The following is a 17,959-nucleotide window of genomic DNA, read 5'->3' as shown; positions in this document are numbered from 1 at the left end:
CTTCCTTGAAGGTTAGGTAAGTTTATCCTGATTGACCTGCGACTACACGGTTCACCAAATTTGTAGTATTTACACATGTATATAAATGTTTTGAAGCTATCATGTCAGCTTGTAGGGAACAAAGAATTTCTGTATGTTCCTGTGTCCAATGTCGAACTGAGACATCAGGACTGATTAAGTTGTAGAAAGGTTTTACTCTTTCTGCATAATTCAAAATGTACATTCTGCCAAAATGTAGGAACCCTAAAATGGATTGTAAGTTTTTCAGAGTCTTTGGAGGTTGAGGCAGTGCACATTTTTCTAAATAAATGGCTGATAGGCTTTTCCCTTCACTTGATTGCTCATATCCCAAAAATAGGACATTGAGGTGGGCAATTTTGAGTTTTTAAAGTTACATTTGTAGCCCTCAGAGGTGAATCCCAAAATTATGTTGTTCCCCCTGTTCAAATGGTCCAATAATTCATCGTCCGTCGGATAAATATCATCTACATAGGACAAAACCTCCTCATCAACATTCTGAAGTAACTCTGATACTCTTGATGAAAACAACCCGGGGCTATTCTTATATCCTTAGGGCAATCTACAGAATTGACACTGCAAGCAGAGAGCTGAAAATGCTGTCAAATGTCTGCTTTCAGGCGCTATATTTTGGCAAAAGCATCCATTTGAGATATATAGTGTTGTTTGGTATTTTTTCCGCACAATGTTATTCATTAATGTGGGCATTTTGTACTGCAAATGTTTTTGTGCAAGTGTTCAAATGCCTGTAGTCTAAAACTAGATGATATGAATTGTCTGGTTTCATTACGGGAAACAAAGGATCATTCATGGAAGTGCAGCAATTTTCAAACACACCTTGATATTCAAGTTGATCTAAGATCTCCTTGACTTGTTTTCTCGCGTTATGTTTTATTTGGTACTGCCTTTGTGGAGTTGGAGTATTTTTTTTCTGGGATTACATAGTGAGGTGACTCAGTCTCCCACCCTACATGATTGCGGTATAGTGCAGGAGCTAGTGCTACCGGCCACTCCTGTGCGTATGAATGTTTTAAAGATTCTGGAACGAGGTCGGAGAAAGCTGGTAGAATTACTGTTTCTCCTTTTGGGCTGTCCATAACGAACTCTGAAGGCCAATCTTTTTCAGCGAAAAGGATATCATATCCAAAAGTCAGGTTCTTCCAAAAGAGACCCTTCACTGTTCTGGGTATATCCCCCTTATATGGAGTGTTATTTCATATAACTGGTGCAGGACACTTACCCTAGTATCAGGTGTTTCCACCGTGATCTGATCATTCAACTCTGCTGTCACCATAAATTCCATCGTGTTCTGGCGAGCCATTGTTATTTCTGCTGCGCTGTCTAGCATCGTCAGAGCCCTTTCCCCGTTCAGAAGTTGAGTCCTCAGCAGTCTGGACATTTCTTACTTTAGGACCAGCTACTTTCTTCTTTTTAAATTGAGGTTTGGATTTTGGTTTATCTTCTTTTTTGATATTATAGTCTTCAGTGCGATGTGTATCTCTTGTCATGACTCGCTCTTCTGATCTGTGTACTGACTGTTCTTCACTCTCTGAGTTTTTTGATGAACCCTGAAAGGAACGAGAGGAATGTGTATCAGTATCCTGATAACTGTCAGGTTTTTTAATGTTATCACAGTTTCCTGTCAGAGGGCTCCTGTTGGGGAGACTCACCCCGTGATTGTGATGCATTTTTCTTATTTTTCTGTTGTTTATTATCCCATTTCTTTTTAGAAGAATCAGGTGCTTGCTTAGTGTTATCCTTTTCCGGAATTCCCATTACTTGCGGTTTCATAGGTCTAGCTCCCAAATTATCTCTAGCTAATTCAGAGTATGTATCTTCAATAATTTTGGGTACATCCCTCTCCTGTTGTGTAGGAGTGCATTCCCTTAGGCATTAGCGTATAGTCACCGCTGCTGCCTCCCCTTTTATGTTAGCTAACATTATTGTAGATACCTGGGAAAATTGCCTAATAATTTCATCCCTACGTTCTGCTCCATACTCATTTTATATTTTTCTTAATACTTCTGGTATCATGGTTGTTGAAGGGGTGCCATAAGTCCTGGTATAGATGGCAGCGAAGACTGTACCCCAAATGGTACAATCCTCTATCAGGGGAGCTATCCCTATTGGCAAGCAAATTGTCAGTATTCTGCGTTTTTCTTGTGGTCTTGTGTGTGGAAACATTGACTCTAGTTGTGCTATTTTCTGTGCTATCCAAAATGGCATTTGCTCACGTTTAGTGGGCATTCTTCCTATAACTGCATTCAGTGTTTGTGGGCTGATTTTTGTTGCGGTCCCTTGTAGTAGACCTGCTGGAGTAACCCTTGTAGGTTGAAGTGTGAGTGTTCTCATATTTCTGTAAAGTTTTATTATTTCTTTATGAAGTGGACATAAGACTGCTACAGGTTTTGTATCAATTTCTGGATGCGGTTTGTAAGCCGCTAGAACCGGCTAAGTCGCTCTGTCTCTGCTGAGCGGACCGAGTCTCACTTTCTCTGTAGTGTGTGGGAGGGCGCCTTTAAACCAGTTTATATGTTCCTGGTACGTCAACCAGACTTCTATATCCTCGTATGGATTGTATTTATCTGGTATTTCATCCACAACATAAGAATGAAATGTATGTGTACGTGCATCTGCAGGTGGGATCTTGATCCAGGAATAGAACACCTTTGTCCTGTATGCCTCGTGTGCCTCAATCACGAGGGTAACAGTCACACCTAATGTTGGGACTACAAAATCTGCTAATTTTAAAGTCAGTGCATTTCTGACATTTTCTGAAATGTTTATAGCACCTTCCTGCTCTCCTTCGACTGCTGCGTTTACATTTAATGCCAATGCAGCCCTATCTTGCACAGACATTTTTCAAGGACTTTTTTAGTATGGGAAAGAGATTAAGGTTTTAGACACAATGTAGGGAACTATAATCTTTCAAGCTTGAATAAACCTACAGCCAATACATAGGGAATACCTACTCAGCTGCGGCGGATTGTCCCTCCCCATTCCAGACGTCTCTGGGTAAATGTGAGTAGGGGTCTCTGAGAAAGCACAACTGAACTACTCAAATTTGTCCTTTAAATAAGAATCAAACCAACGTTGGTGGCGCCATGTCGTGTAGTTCCTACAAATCTATATAGGATCTGCATGTTTAGACAACATAATATAAGGGATTGGTCTACAGACTGATTCCAGACACCCCAAAGGATATGTTAGTCTGTAGACCAGCTAGCTCCCAGTGCCACTATGAGCCCCTCTTACCAAGGGGCGATTAGTTTCTGGCAACTATCAAAAATGACAACCCTGACCCCTCAGGGATCATGGAGACAGTACAGTACTTTTTGCTCAGTCACTCGTGCTCACTCAGAGAGATATACAGAATAAATGGTGGTGGAGTTTTCAATAAGTATTTATTGAACCAGCTTCATATTAGTATAAAATACGTGTGCTGCAACAACCATTAGACGGAAACATATGTATACGGTTATAAGCACCAACAGAGTAAAGAAAAGGTAGACTTTGACCATAGTGCTAAAACAATGAATATATGCAGGCATATAGATACATAACAATAAAATGTGTACTCCTACGATGCAAGCCCTAACTAGATGTACCTAAGTGTACCTAAAGTGTACCTAGCATGTATGTAGGTGTATAGCCAAGAATCCCCTTAGGATAGAGCAAACCCCATTACCTGATGTGGGAGAGCGAATGACGCTATCTTGGTCTCGAGATGGACACCCGGCTTGGGATGTCAGACCACTGCGTGCTAGAGTGTCTGCGTGTAGGGACCTCAGCATCTCATGTCAGCGTGTCAGCATGGAAGTCTTTTTCTCCTCTAGTCTACCCAGCGAAGATGTGGTACTTATATACCCGAAAGGTACCCTCTGGTGTTCTACCTAGATGTGTCATGGTACATGTGGGCATGTCAGCCAAGGATGACGCTAGTGGTGACCCTTATACAGAGTTATTATTCAGAAGATGGCAATCCTGCTGTGATACTGAGAATCCTCATACATAATAAATGAGGCTAGTTTTTGGAGAAAACCACACAACATTCATACGGCACTTAACTGGGTAAAAGGTCAGCGCCAGAACCGTTATGTAGAACAATGGTTGGACGAATGTAGGTAAAAGGTTGTGAAACTACCTAGGCCTATATCGGGGATGGGGGCCTACAAAGGCAGTCCAATGTTATGATGGACTCCCTTAGAAAGAGTTGGCGCTTTTGATTATCTCGGTGTTCGACTTTCAGACAAAATGTCATGGAAGCCTCACCTAACCAAGATGATATTAGGCCACAAGCGAGTAACGGGGTCCCTAGGAAAAGAACACCATTCTTCACACAGTAGACCGGTAGCTCCAGCTCTTCAGGTCTATGATTCAAAAGCAGTTAGACAGCTCTGTACGGAGCAGAGTTGTGGAGATTCAATAAGATTCCTGATCTCTGCAGATCTGAGCACAAATTCCTAAGGTACCTTGTGATGCTGCCCCAAAGCATTCCGCGTACTCCCCTAATGCTCGATATGGGTAGGCGCTCCATTGGTGATGTAGCGAGGCTATGCCCACTGCTCTTTTGGGCTTACATAAGGTGGACCTCCGAGCTCCTACCCCATGCGGAAGGCATATCTGAGGTCATCTGGATACACACAAGAAATAAGGTAGGCTGGGTCACTAACTCCAGGAAATTGATGTCTGCACTAGGGCTTCAAGCCAATTGGACCAACCAAGATCCACCTCGGAAAAAAGTGCTTAAACGATATTACTGGGAATGGGTGGAACAGCAAGAATTCAGCAAACCAAACCTGGGGAGACTCACCACAGAATTTTATCTCCACAAACAGACCAGATATCTGGAGCCCAACCTAGACATAATTCAAGTCCCCTGAGTCAGGATTTTATACATCCATTTTAGGTTTGGCACACTCCCTGTCTGTGAGGTAACAGCTAACTGGCATCCATGTAACCAAACATTGCCCATGCTGCAAGGACCCAGTGGAATCCGTTGCCCATGTTATGTTTGCTTGCCAGGCTTACGCCAAACCGAGGTCTAAATGGCTAAAACCGATCTGCCGGCAATTGGGCACACAAAACCATCAAGATGCCTTGCTCATTTTAAGATCAGATTCTAGACCACTTTTTGCTTGTGGAGTGGCCACGTTTTTAAGTCATGCATGGCTTATAAGAAGGACGGCCCAGATAGGAACTTCACAGTATCAAGCAGGATGAGGTTCACACACAGCTGCCTAAGGGCTCATAGGAGGGTAATTTATGTCTCATCAAAATACTATGCACATGCACTGTATTGTTAATGATCAGTCTGCAATTGTGTGCTGAAAGGGTTGGAAAAGTCATTAAAAGGACAGCTGGGTATTGCAAACTAGGTCCAACTGAAGAGGTCCTAAATGTGAAAACATCGTTACTCTCCTCCTTCTTCTTCCATACTGTTTTAAGTTCGTGTTATTATTGTAATGCCGTGCCAATTGTGTTTATTACGGATCTGTTGAATTTTATATTGCTCTCTTGCCGTAGCCGTGAATCATGACAAATAATTTGTTTGTTTTTAACTGTAATAAGCTACTGTGCGAACTGTTTATTTTTACATTTCTTCTTTTATCATAAATGGCGTTTTCTATAGCTTTTATGACACGACTTGTCAAAATAAAGCTTATACAACAACATTGTGGTTCATAACATTATATTGTTTTTGTAATTATTATAGTATTGTTTGTAGAATTTATGTATGTTTTTTAAAGATTGTATTCACAAAAACGTACATATAAATTGAACTACATAAAAATAAGAAAATCTTTTGTCTATAGAATGTGTGATCTGAGCTCAATACAGTGGTTGTATATTTTAATGTTTTTAACTGTTTTATGTGGTTCTTATGTTTTTATCTTTTATGACTGTGATGCATAATCGAATAAAGATTTCATTGATTGATTGAGAAAACCTTTTGAGAAGTAAATCATGTTGAAATTTAAAACAATTATCAATGAACATTACTGGGTCTCTTCACATTGGATTAACTCCATATATGAAGGTAAATAGGTTAAGCAGAAAGTGTTATCATTGATTTTTTCCAGGTATCTCCACTGGGACGTCTTTGACAGTTGGGACTGATTAGATTTCATGCAATATTTTTATTAGAGCTCTATGCACATGACAGATTTTCACACTGCCATCCGTTGGTGCAGGAAGTGCTCATCACACATCACTTCATGGAAGAGCTTTTTCTCAGTCTCCTGGAAGCTTCAATCAAAGTGATTCCCAAAGACCCTGGAGTATGTACTTCATAAAGGCCAGTTTCCCTGCTAAAAGTGGTACAACACTTTTCACAGGGCTTGTGGCACATACATTTGGGCACTCTTATGCGTGGATTGATCAACCTTGATTAAGCTGGGTTTATACCAGGAAGCGACATCAGTGACAATACCAAACAGATTTGACATGTTGTAGATAGCGTAAAGGAAAGCAAGAAAACTGAGCTGCTTATGGCACTTGACACGGACCATTGAGAATAGTAAAGGAGGAGGGAAAGTTACTTTTGATAACGTTATTTGACTGGCCTGTGGATGCAGGCGGGAGCAAGTGCTCACAAAGCTCAACCAGTCAGTGACAGAATTGATCCATTAATACATCGCTCCTTCATTACTGGATAAAGGACACCTGATTATCTGGTATGATATGATATGATATGACACGATAGAGTGCGGTACTATAGGTACGGCAAGGTACGATATGAACCAATATGATGTATGATATATTCCGAAGTACCCAGGTTGGCGTATTTGACAGTGAATGCATCCATGTGACTGTTAAGAGTACCCACATTAGAGAATAATTTATACAGATAAAAAGGATTTGAGGCAAGAATCGATCTCAAAATAAAACATTGATACTGGACTCTTACCCCTTACTCAGAGAAATCTTGTACATTTGATGTCATGCTGGAAGCGTTTAATCCCCTCACCAAGTACTTTAACATTGCATGTCTATTAGCCCCCGGGTCCATTCTGAGATATAGGTGTGTTTTGTATGTCCCCTAAGCATCATTGCATTTGCAGTAACTGTGTATTATTCTCTTATGGGTCTTTTATTACAGTGAAGGCATGAGGTTAGAAAGCATTACAAGGGGTCAAGAAATAAAAAATGCAAGTACCCTGCTGACCCGAAAACTGTATATGGTGATGCAGAACCTTGGCCCTCTTCCTAATGATGTCACCATGACTATGAAACTATTTTACTACAATGACGGTAAGGTCTGAATCATATTCCAAGAGCTGTATTTTCACCATTCGTTAAAAAGTGTATTACGAAAGAAAACATGTAACTCTTTAAAATTCATTGTCTTAAACATAAAATAATGCGCAACATCTCATGCCAAATTGCCACCCGACTAGAAAAGTATACCAATCTAATACACAGAAAACCTAAGACCGGACCCACCTCTCAGTCTACGCTCAGCTTGTGCACCCACTGCAGCCGCTGTTTAGTAACATATTGGTTTAAAGGTATTTTAATAATACATTTGTACAAAAGATCAATTTCAAAAAATAACTTTTAACATTTGAACTCACAAATAGAACATAACTACCAAACACCCATCAAACTACCCATTGTTACCCCAACTCATGGGGAATCAAAAACTGCTGCAAAACGAGTGCAATGCACAATCTGTAACAAGACCCTCTCTAGAGGAACGAACAAACAAATATTCACATAGGACTTAAAATGGATCTTAAAACCTATCATAGAAAACGTCTCCAACTGACAATCAAGCAGAAGGAACCTGAAGGACCATCTACATCAGTGGCAGCACCAACAATTCCTGGCCAGAAAGTCCCTTCAGATATGCAGACTACTACAGACATGGCTCCAGAGTTTTCAAGACTGGCCACGTATTGCATGGACTGTAGTGTTGTTATAAGTGCTGGTTAGCAGTGTGTTACAGCTATTCGTAATGCTGCAAAAAATCATACAAGCTCATTTTTTCCCCTTTTATGTTTTTCACATTTCTCAGGGCACATTTTTCGAATTTCTCCTGTCCCAGTTGCCATTTTTGTTACCATTAGAAAGAACACTTTTTTTAAAACTTTACAAAAGCCATAAAAAAAGAAACAAACAATTCAAAAACAAAACAGAAAATCATGTCACCGGGAAATAAAGGAATTTCATTGGATAATACGCTTTTCTACTAAAAGAATAAGAGCACGCCCATTTATCTAGCTTTAACATTCTTTAAGAGGAGCTCATAGTGAGCAGATTTGCACAATGCTCAATATGTCACAAGACATTGTCATGGGGTACAAATCAAAAATATTTTTGCGGGACTACATCCATTCTTTACCATCAAAAACATACCATAGCAATAGTGTAAAAGCAGCAAGAAGGCAACACAAGGCTTAAGGACCCTCAACTTTAATAGCAGCTGCAACAACACCAGAGCAGAGTCCTTTCAGAGGTCCAATTTCAACTTCAAGATTTGGCTCCACAGTTTTCCCGGATGGCATCATACTGCATGGATTGTGGAGTTGTAGTGAGTGCTGGAGAGCAGTCCATAACAGCCCTTTGCAATGCTGCAAAAAATCATAATTTTTTTGTTTTTGACCCTTCATACTTTTTCTACATTAGTAGGCATTTTATTATCTTACAAAATGGGTATCTAATATCTATGTGTTGTTCATTTTATTATCTTCTAACTTGTAACACTGCTTACATATAACTTGCCGTACGGACAAGTCAAAGCGTTCCTCTACATTAAATACACAGCTAACTTTTGCCAGTTACATTATTTACTTTTTAACTTTTTAAATACAAGTTAACAGTCTGTGTTTTAATCTTCTAGTGAGTGTGCTGACATAATATATAAACATACTCTGGTTTTTGAGACCACACGGTGTTAAATTTTGTAATCTCTTTTTCAAAAGTATCGACTGTAATATTTGTGTCCTGTCTCGCAACTCCTCCTCTTAACAACTCCTCATTTTCCCTAGCAGTCTGCTCAGGACCATAGAAACAAAACTGCACATCATCACAAACCTTTTCTACGTCTGCCACAGTACTATGCAAAAGTGCTCTATTAATTTCTTCTAAACATAAAGCAGGAGCTTTCACATGGTACAGCCTCCTAACTAAAGGTCACATTGTTGAGTGGAGTGCAGCTAACACCCTGAAACGATGAAAGGTGCTTTGGCACACTTTTTTGATAAACAAGCTAGTGAGTATCCCTGCAAATATGTATGCTTTCTAATCTTGCAAGGATCCAATCCTTGTAAAGCACTTATTTTGTGTTTTAAACTTCACCTTGGAAAGATATGTAGAAATGTCCTTAATATATCAATGGATTACTTTTGAATACTACAAACACTATCACAATTACATTTTTATACAGGCGCCTGACTGCCTTCCTTGTACCTGTTCTCCAAAAACTTGCTCTACATTTGTAGGTACCATCACCTCTTTCGCTATAGGAGTGCCATTCATCATTTCATAACATTGTTCTCTGTAATCAATAGCATGAACTAATATATTCTCCTGGAGATAGCTTTCTTCATTAAAGAAAAAATCTGTAGTAGAAGTACGTATGCATTCTCCACTACAAACTATACAAAAGTTACTTCTATTCACTAATCTTTTTTTCTGGTTTTGTCTCCTCATGCACATCACCATTTTGTCAAGAGTCTTCATTCTATTTATAATCAAAATAAAAAGCTTCACCTTCAAAGCAAAGGTCTTTTCAACTACACTCTCAACTCATTCTTTCTGTTTCAGTGCATGCCCCCTTCCTCTATACTTCTTCATATTTCTCAGTAGATTTTTAACTACTCTACTACGAAACATCCTGGCTCTGATTTCCTTTAACTACTTCTGTCTCCCGGTGAAGATGTCTCCATCTTTGTTACATTCTTTCCTGTTCTTGTTATATAGATTTTCTCCATTGTTAATCTTTCTCATAGTGTGGTGTAGTTCCTTAATACCCTTCATGCAGGACCTGCGCTGTTTACGGATAACATAAACTGTGGGTATGGTGGCAGACAGACTCTTTACACCCCCGCCCAGTATGTTAGCCTATTTTTGCATTAGCTAGCTCGCAGTGCCACTAGAATCTCCTTTTATCAGAGAGATTCGTTTTTGGCAACCTCAGAACACAACAAACCCTGATTCCTCAGACTTGTGGAAACAATATACTACTTTTCACCCAGTCACTCGTGCTTGCTCATTTTCTCTCAGAGAGATACACAGAAGAAACAGTCGGGCGTGTTTACAATAAGAATTTATTGTACCTTTGTTCTTCTCATGTGAAATATATGTGTTGCTACAACTGTAACACAGTAGCAGAGATATAATATCAGCAGTACAGTGAATAAAAAGGAATAGTACAGCTCTACCATTTTTCAATAGTCACAAACATATACATGAATATAAAATGCATTTATAAAATAAAGTGCGTACTCCTAAGATGCCTGTCTAGATGTACCTGAGTGTACCTAGTATGTGAGTAGGTGCGAAAGATCTACTAAGCCTAAGAGCCTAATAGTCTAACAGCCTAATAGTCTAGAGCCTAGAGCCAAGAATCCCACTAGGATTTAGTTGAACCCCGTTACCTGAATGGTGAGAGTGTGGGACTTCGTCCTGGACTTGAGTTGGACACCCTGCAAGGGATAGTCAAACCACTGTCAGCTGGGGCGATGGCATGTCGGAGCCACAGCGTCTCTGGTCAGTGTGTCGTCCTTGAAGTCTCGGTTCCCTCCTGCTTACCGATAGCAAGAGGTGCTGTATTTATACAGTCTTTGTGCGTGTGTTAGCCATTGTTCAGTATGAGGATGACGTTGGGTATTAAACCTTTGTGCGTAGATAGGAGAGGTGAAGTATGCCCCCTGGAGAGTGTTCTCATAAATTATTCATATGTATTAAGGATGACGTCTTAGCAATATCGATCGGGCAAAACACACCCTCGTCATGGAACTAGGTGAAAGGTTTAGTCCTTAAAAGGCGACAGTCCTTATAAGGCGTTCACTCCCTATAAGGCATTCTGTCCTTATTTGGAGTTATGTCCTTATAAGGCTTGTTCATATGAAATGAAGGGGAGATGATGTAGGGAAAGAGTACGATGTTCTCTAAACCTATATTAGGGTACCTATATGAAATATAACACCCACTCCACCTTATACTTAACAATAATAATACACATTTTGAGATACACATTTATAACAGTGTCAGTGCATAATATTATCAGTAAGTCATTTAAAATGTTTCTAAAAATGTTAAAAAATCATTTGAAAACAGTTTTAAAAAACGAGGAAAAAATGTTCTTTGTTAAAGTTTAACTTTTGTTGTAAAGTTCCGCAAATCACAGTTCTAAATAAGTTCGATCACACAAGTTGAAATACTGCAAGTGTACTTAGAAGGCCATGCTTTCTTAAAGTGTCAATTTGAAAAAGTCATTTTGAAAAAGAAGGGGAAAGAAAATTTCGGAATTCATTTCCAGCACACGGTGAGACAGATTTTGATTAGAAGTCCTGGCTGGGAGACATAACATTATCGCTGCCTGCTACAGCAGGGGACAAACGCTGCAATACCTTGCATAGCATATCAAGTGTGCATAGATGAAACTCCTCGCTGCCAACTGCGTTGTGGAGACAGCTGGTGCTGAATTCAATACCTCGATGCCAATGCTGGAGCTGAAATTCAATTCAGTTGTGAAAGGCACTTGCGGTTCCTCAAGGAAGGCATGCGTCAAGATGGGAATACGCTGGGGACAGAGTCGTGCATGGGTTCCAGCCTGGAGTCTAAGTCCGTTGGCGTCTCCGTGTCAGGTGTCAGACAGATGTCCAACTCGCATTCTCCTCTACAGAACAGGGATCGGAAGACAGGTACAATGCAGTCATCAAAGACTGGTCTGAAGGATAAGAACCAAGAAGCACTTAGTTCTTGTAGGTGAGGTGCACGCAGATGCTGTACAATGCGCCCACGGTAATATCTCTCCAGGAGAGCTTTTGCAATCTCGCTGGCGGATGGTCCATCCATTGCGCATCAGGTAGACGATAATCAGGATTCCAGCTACAGCAAGCAGGATCAGAGGTAGACCCCCGTAAATACTTCCAAATACGCAGTGTATAAAGTTAGGAATAACTCAGAGGATTGTCTGGAAAGTGCTAAGGAATCCTGAGCCTATGGTCTTAAATAGGTGTATAATTGCTTGTATCTGACATGTTAAAGATACGTTGCACCATTTCTACGAAATGTTGGGGGCAGTTAGTACGAATTAGCGCTTGTATCTCTGTCGAGGTCCTTGCAACTTGGAGTTCAAAGGTTTCTCGAGCGGAGGTTAACGGCACGGTCTGCTGTAAAAGCATGGCTCTCAATCTGCTCAAAGCATCAAACTGTATAATGGAAACATTCAGTGAAGGCCATAGCGGCGCCTCCCTGACTGTATTTGTTGGAGGAAACAATACCTGCATACAGCAAGTAACCCTGGTGTTCAAGGTGACCAGATATGCAATGCCCGGGAGCATGCCACAGCAACCTTGATCGCTCAGCATCAAGTAACTCCCATTCGAAAGTAGCTCAAACGCTGGCGTGATAACGGCAGCTGGAATTCCTTTCATGTGGCAAGATAGATTCGCAATTGAACCTCTACAAGCTCCGTGCAAAAGAATATCTTGGCACATGAGAGAACCGCTTAAAGCGTTCTTGCAGTTAGTACCACTAAGAAACACTTCCGATCCCCACTCTGGCATCAAAATCTATATGGTAAATCCCAGGATTTCTTAATGTATTATTTACCCAATTTTTCACATCTGCCTATCTGTCTTAGCTCAAGGCAGTAATGAAAGGTTGCGACCGGGAGAGTGATGTTGCCATGAAGTAGCCAATCTGTTGATAGTAATTCAGCCACTGTGAATGGTAGCCTATCCAGTTTTTCAATTTGCAGCATTGTATATTTAGCTCCCCTTTGTGCCATTTCTATCTCTGTATCAGTTAGATTGTATTCTGAAAACAGAGACGTACTGTTTATAAAACGCCAAGGCAGAAAGCCTTCACGCAAAGATTGTAGCGTCCAGCTCAATAACATAATGTACCGTAACTGTGATTGGCAGTGTTGTAATATGGCTAAATCTTGTTCCAGTATGTTGTGGTAAATAATTTAATTACCGGAACTGAATTTGATACGGAATCTTAGTAAAATAGCTCAGTAAAATAAGAGGCAGAATCCGTGGTATAAGAGGTTTCAGAATGGGCTTTATTCCAATGGACGATTCGAATCGTGGCCTCCAAGTTCCATCACCACGGGGGTTCAGGAAGTGGAGTACCATACTTTATTGATAAGTAATCATTTTTATAGAACAGACATTACAATGAAACCAATGTAAGAGGCGTAACAATTGATAGCAAAGATAACATTTCACATACGTAGCTGAAAGAGGCGTAATTGGGAGTAACAAGGAAACGTCATTGGTTGTGATGTCACATGTGGGTGGACCTATGAAATAATTTCGCAATGTCAGCAGAAATACTTGGCAGAGATGCGCGCGCAGCAGCATGACGTGTGATTGACGTGCAACTAGGGGGTGAAGGGGACTTGACATTTAGCTCTACATGTGGAGACAAGAAGTCTGGGGGGTCAAGTCAACCTAATCCCAAATCATATCTAACATCCTATGTTTAAAGAACTATGTTATCCACAAAGGAAGGACTTTTGGACAAAATCTATTCTATACTGACTGTGTGTGCGTGCACAAGCGTCTAAGTGTCTACATGAGATGCAAGGGCAGAAACCTTCCATGGTAACGGGGCTATGAATTACTTGCATGAGGACAGAGAAGCCGGGCCCTTTGCTCAATAGCTAAAGGAAATGTTTACTTAAACTACTAGACAGGAATGCATCGGCTGAGGAGCGAAACAGATAACTTGAAGGTGAAATACAGTTTTTGGAAGGCAGACAGACCGGCCGAGGCAAGCACCGTTAGCCGCACAGGGAGTAGGACAAAGTTCATGGATACAGATGTGAGCTCAGACTGGAGCTGTCAGAGGCAGAAAGCAGGGAAAGGCTTGATGGCAGAATCAGGGCCTACTCGCCTGAACTGCAAAAATGGAGTAACTGAGCCATATAAAGTCGGTGGCCTTTCGTACTTAGGAGTCGAATATCCAGCCCATTCATGGCGGATCTGAAAGAGGACATGTTGACGGTGGACGCACATGTATTTGCGTCTTCATAACTGGAACTGGAGGGAACATACATGTACTTGTAACATGCACATAGAACCGTTGGGGTCCAAGATAGGGGACATAACTGACCAGAAAAATCCATATTTCCACATTCCCTCCTTGTCCCCTACTTGCCCATCAAGAGATATCAATCTTCATCAATCCATTGATCTGTTCATATAGCATCATTTGTTCTTCTTTTTTCTTCTGGGACGAACGAAATCTTGGTGGTGGAATACACGATGTGGCACACAGACCACAAATCGCTGGTCCACATTGCAGGCATAAGCAGCAACTGAATAGTATAAGAAGGCCAATACCTAGGAAGGATAGAACTCTCCATCCCCAGGCTGATAACACGCTCCAAAACCACCCGGACCAAGTCCAAGTGCCTGGATTCTGGTGTATCTGGCTCACAATCTTATGAAAGCGGGTTATAGCTTTATATACAGATGGCGAATTTTCTGGTATGAATACGCAGCAGCTTGATCCGATGACCCTACAAGCTCCGCCCCTATCGGCCAGGATGACGTCAAGGACAAGACGATTTTGAAGAACAACAATCCTCATCGCAGACTGCTCCTCTGTTAAGTTGCCTAGGGCGGAAATAGTTTCATTCACTACAGCTTCAAGAGTCCTAGTTAATCTACGTATTAGCTTACTATTGGTAACTGTACCTATATAGGGAAAGAGCCCTTTATTAAAATCTACATACTTTTCCCATGCCGTCTCAGTGTAATCGACAATTGGGAGATCTCTCCGTTCTCTATTGTGTACTAAATGAATATTTCTGTGATAATCAGGAGGAGCTAGGAAAACAGGTGGCAAAAGGAATGCAATGTAGCAGGTACCATCCCAATCTAGAGGCAGACGCATATATGCAGCCTGACCACATATGAAGTAGGAATGGCGGGAAGCTCTAAACGAAGACTTGCCTTGATCACTGAATTCTATTACAGTAGTGCATCTACTATGGCCCATATGTATGGAACCATTCTTTCTTACACACAATTCACCCTTAGCTGGGAACACTGACATGGCAGGCAGAATTGGTGCAACTTCGGATTCGACATTCAGGATCATGAGATTAAGTGTAAAATTACCTAATCCATATACTTCATTTTTCTAGATCAGTTCCTGTTCTCTTGGGACGACCCTCCTTGTCGGGGTAGCAGACTTTGAGTAAAACTAAGTTCAGATTTCCCCATACCCAATTGTCTTGATAAACTGCTGTATTTGAATCTAAGGAATTAATTAAACTAAACCATGCTCCACATGAGCCATTGTGTGTAAACGGATATGGAAAGAGGGGCAGAACTCCCTTATAATTCTGATAGGGAGGGAGTCGACCACATATCCAACAATTGGTAGCATTACTAGTCTGATGGGAATGATGTAACATACTAATGAAAGTGTTATTGCGCAGCGCAAATCTATAGGACAATTCATGCGGGGGTAGGTCACTAAAAGAATGTTCAGCAGTAACATTATAGACATGTTTAGAAATAGGATAATATATGTGCAACAATATACTTGCAGTTATTATTATAAGACTCAAGAAAAACAAAATTAATAACGTCACTATACAATGACTACGCAGTGATTTACAGTACGCATGTCGTTTCAACATTTTTCGAGTTTTTTCTCTATTCAGGTCTAAGGGATACATGTCAGAGACAAATTCAACCGCTTCACCTTGGAGAGGACTTAAACAATCAAATTGTCTGACTTATTAGACCTGAGTTTTAATTTATATTGTTCCGGGCTACTAAGTTCAACAAAAGGAAGCTTTGAGTCAATGGGTGAAGACACACGAGGTGTGGCATTTACATCCGATGGTAGTCCATGAAATTTCTTGATATGACTTGAATGTATCCAGCCTTTTCTGCCCTCGATCTTCACGGCTGTCCTTGTGGTGAGCAGGACCAATTGCGGCGACTTCCACCTAGGATCCAGCTGAGTCTTCCGATCAAAGTTCCTCACTAAAACGAGATCCCCCGGAATTACGTCATGGGGTTTCACCTCAGTGTTGTCAGGAAAGGCTGCAGCTACCTGTGAACGACAAGATTGTAGTGCAGACATCAAGGAAGCCAAGTAATCTGTCAGCATATTACAGTCAACATCAGTTATTTTACGGGGTATAGGCGTCCCCCACATATTCGGTGGTCTTCCAAAGATCACCTCATAAGGGGATAGCCCTGTTCGAGAGTGTGCTACCATTCTCATGTAAAAGAGTGCAACTGGTAAAGCTACTACCCAGTCAACACCTTTCTCTCTACATATTTTGGACAATCTGATTTTCAAAGTTTGATTATGTCGTTCCACGAGACCTGCTGCCTCGGGGTGTCGGACACAATGAAACTTCCACTGATATCCTAGCAGAAGTGAAACATGTTTCATCAGTTCGGATGAGAACGGCTGGCCGTTATCTGAATAGACAACACGTGGTAAACCGTACCGTGGGAAGAATTCTCGAACTAGCTGCTTGGCAGTAGTCGGGGCAGTGTAATCTGATACTGGGTACGCTTCGGTCCAGCAGGAAAGAGCGCAGACAACTACGAGAACATATTTGAATCCTCGACATCGTTCCATCTGGATATAATCCATCTGAAGGGCTTCAAAAGGGTGATCAGGAGGCTGAAATCCACCCTGCTCTACGGGGATGCTTTTACCTGGGTTAAACTGACAACATATCATACAGGTACGGACTTTTTGCTTAGCTGCTGCTCGTAAATGTTTGTTGAACCAAATGTGTTGAATGCTGTCTAGCATAGCTTTCTCTCCTAGATGCGCTGGACTGTGTATTGTATTTATGATAGCTTGGACCATAGAGTCAGGAAGAAACCATACAGATTTCTCCTTCGTCATCCATCCCTGGTCCGTTTGGATCCCTCCTAATTCCGTCCATTTCTTTATTTCGTCTGGTGTAGCATGTGTCTGTATGTCAATTACATCAAGAGCGGGATCCTTAATCGTCATACAATGTGTTGTTGTCGGGACTATTGTCTTTATCATGTCGGATGTGCGAGTTTGCGCAGTCTGTTAAGCTGTTTTGTCAGCTAAATCATTGCCTTGAGAAATGATATCAGTAACTTTCGTATGAGCTTTGCATTTCATAATCGATATTGCAGTGGGTAAATGTATTGCATCTAACAGAGCATGAATGAGGGATCCGTGCTGAATGTGGGCACCGTGAGAAGTTAAATAACCTCTCTCTCGCCACAGCACGCCGAAGTCATGTACAACTCCGAATGCATAACGTGAGTCAGTGTATATGTTGACTTTCTTATTTGTGGCTTGGATACTGGCTTGTGTCAGAGCAATAAGCTCTGCTGCTTGAGCTGACAAGGTATTTATACAGTTTGTTTCAATGACTTCAGTATCTGTTGTGACTGCATATGCGGCCACTAAATCTCCTGTACTTGTTCTCATACATGAACCATCTACATACAACGTCAGGTCTGGATCTAACAGTGGAACATCTGTCAAATCTTGTCTGGGTTTCGTCGTTATTGTAATAACTTCAATACAATCATGAGCTAGTGGGTCTGTTCCGATTACAGGTAAAAGTGTGGCAGGATTCAATGTATTACAGCGTCTGATTTCTATGTGTGGCTGAAACAATGTTAGTTCGTACCCTGTAAGTCTTGCTATGGTCAAGTGTTGTGTTTGCGTTCGGTTCACAAGAACCTCTACTGCATGCGGTACTTGTACTGTCAATGGATGTCCTAAC

The 17,959-nt window shown here is 41.1% G+C and overlaps 1 protein-coding gene across 1 annotated transcript in view; it reads left to right on the top strand.

Annotated features, from left to right (window-relative positions):
* HORMAD2 (HORMA domain containing 2) overlaps positions 1-17,959 on the top strand; it is a 693,976-nt gene that overhangs the window by 312,293 nt on the left and 363,724 nt on the right. The window contains exon 10 of the mRNA XM_085633816.1: positions 7,121-7,272. Within this exon, the coding sequence (XP_085489942.1) occupies positions 7,121-7,272 (152 nt within the window). The remainder of the gene's footprint in view (positions 1-7,120; positions 7,273-17,959) is intronic.

Source organism: Triturus cristatus, chromosome 11 (genome assembly GCF_964204655.1).
Source record: "Triturus cristatus chromosome 11, aTriCri1.1, whole genome shotgun sequence".
NCBI classification, from domain to species: Eukaryota; Metazoa; Chordata; class Amphibia; order Caudata; family Salamandridae; genus Triturus; species Triturus cristatus.
This window is presented reverse-complemented; position numbering and strand designations above follow the sequence as displayed.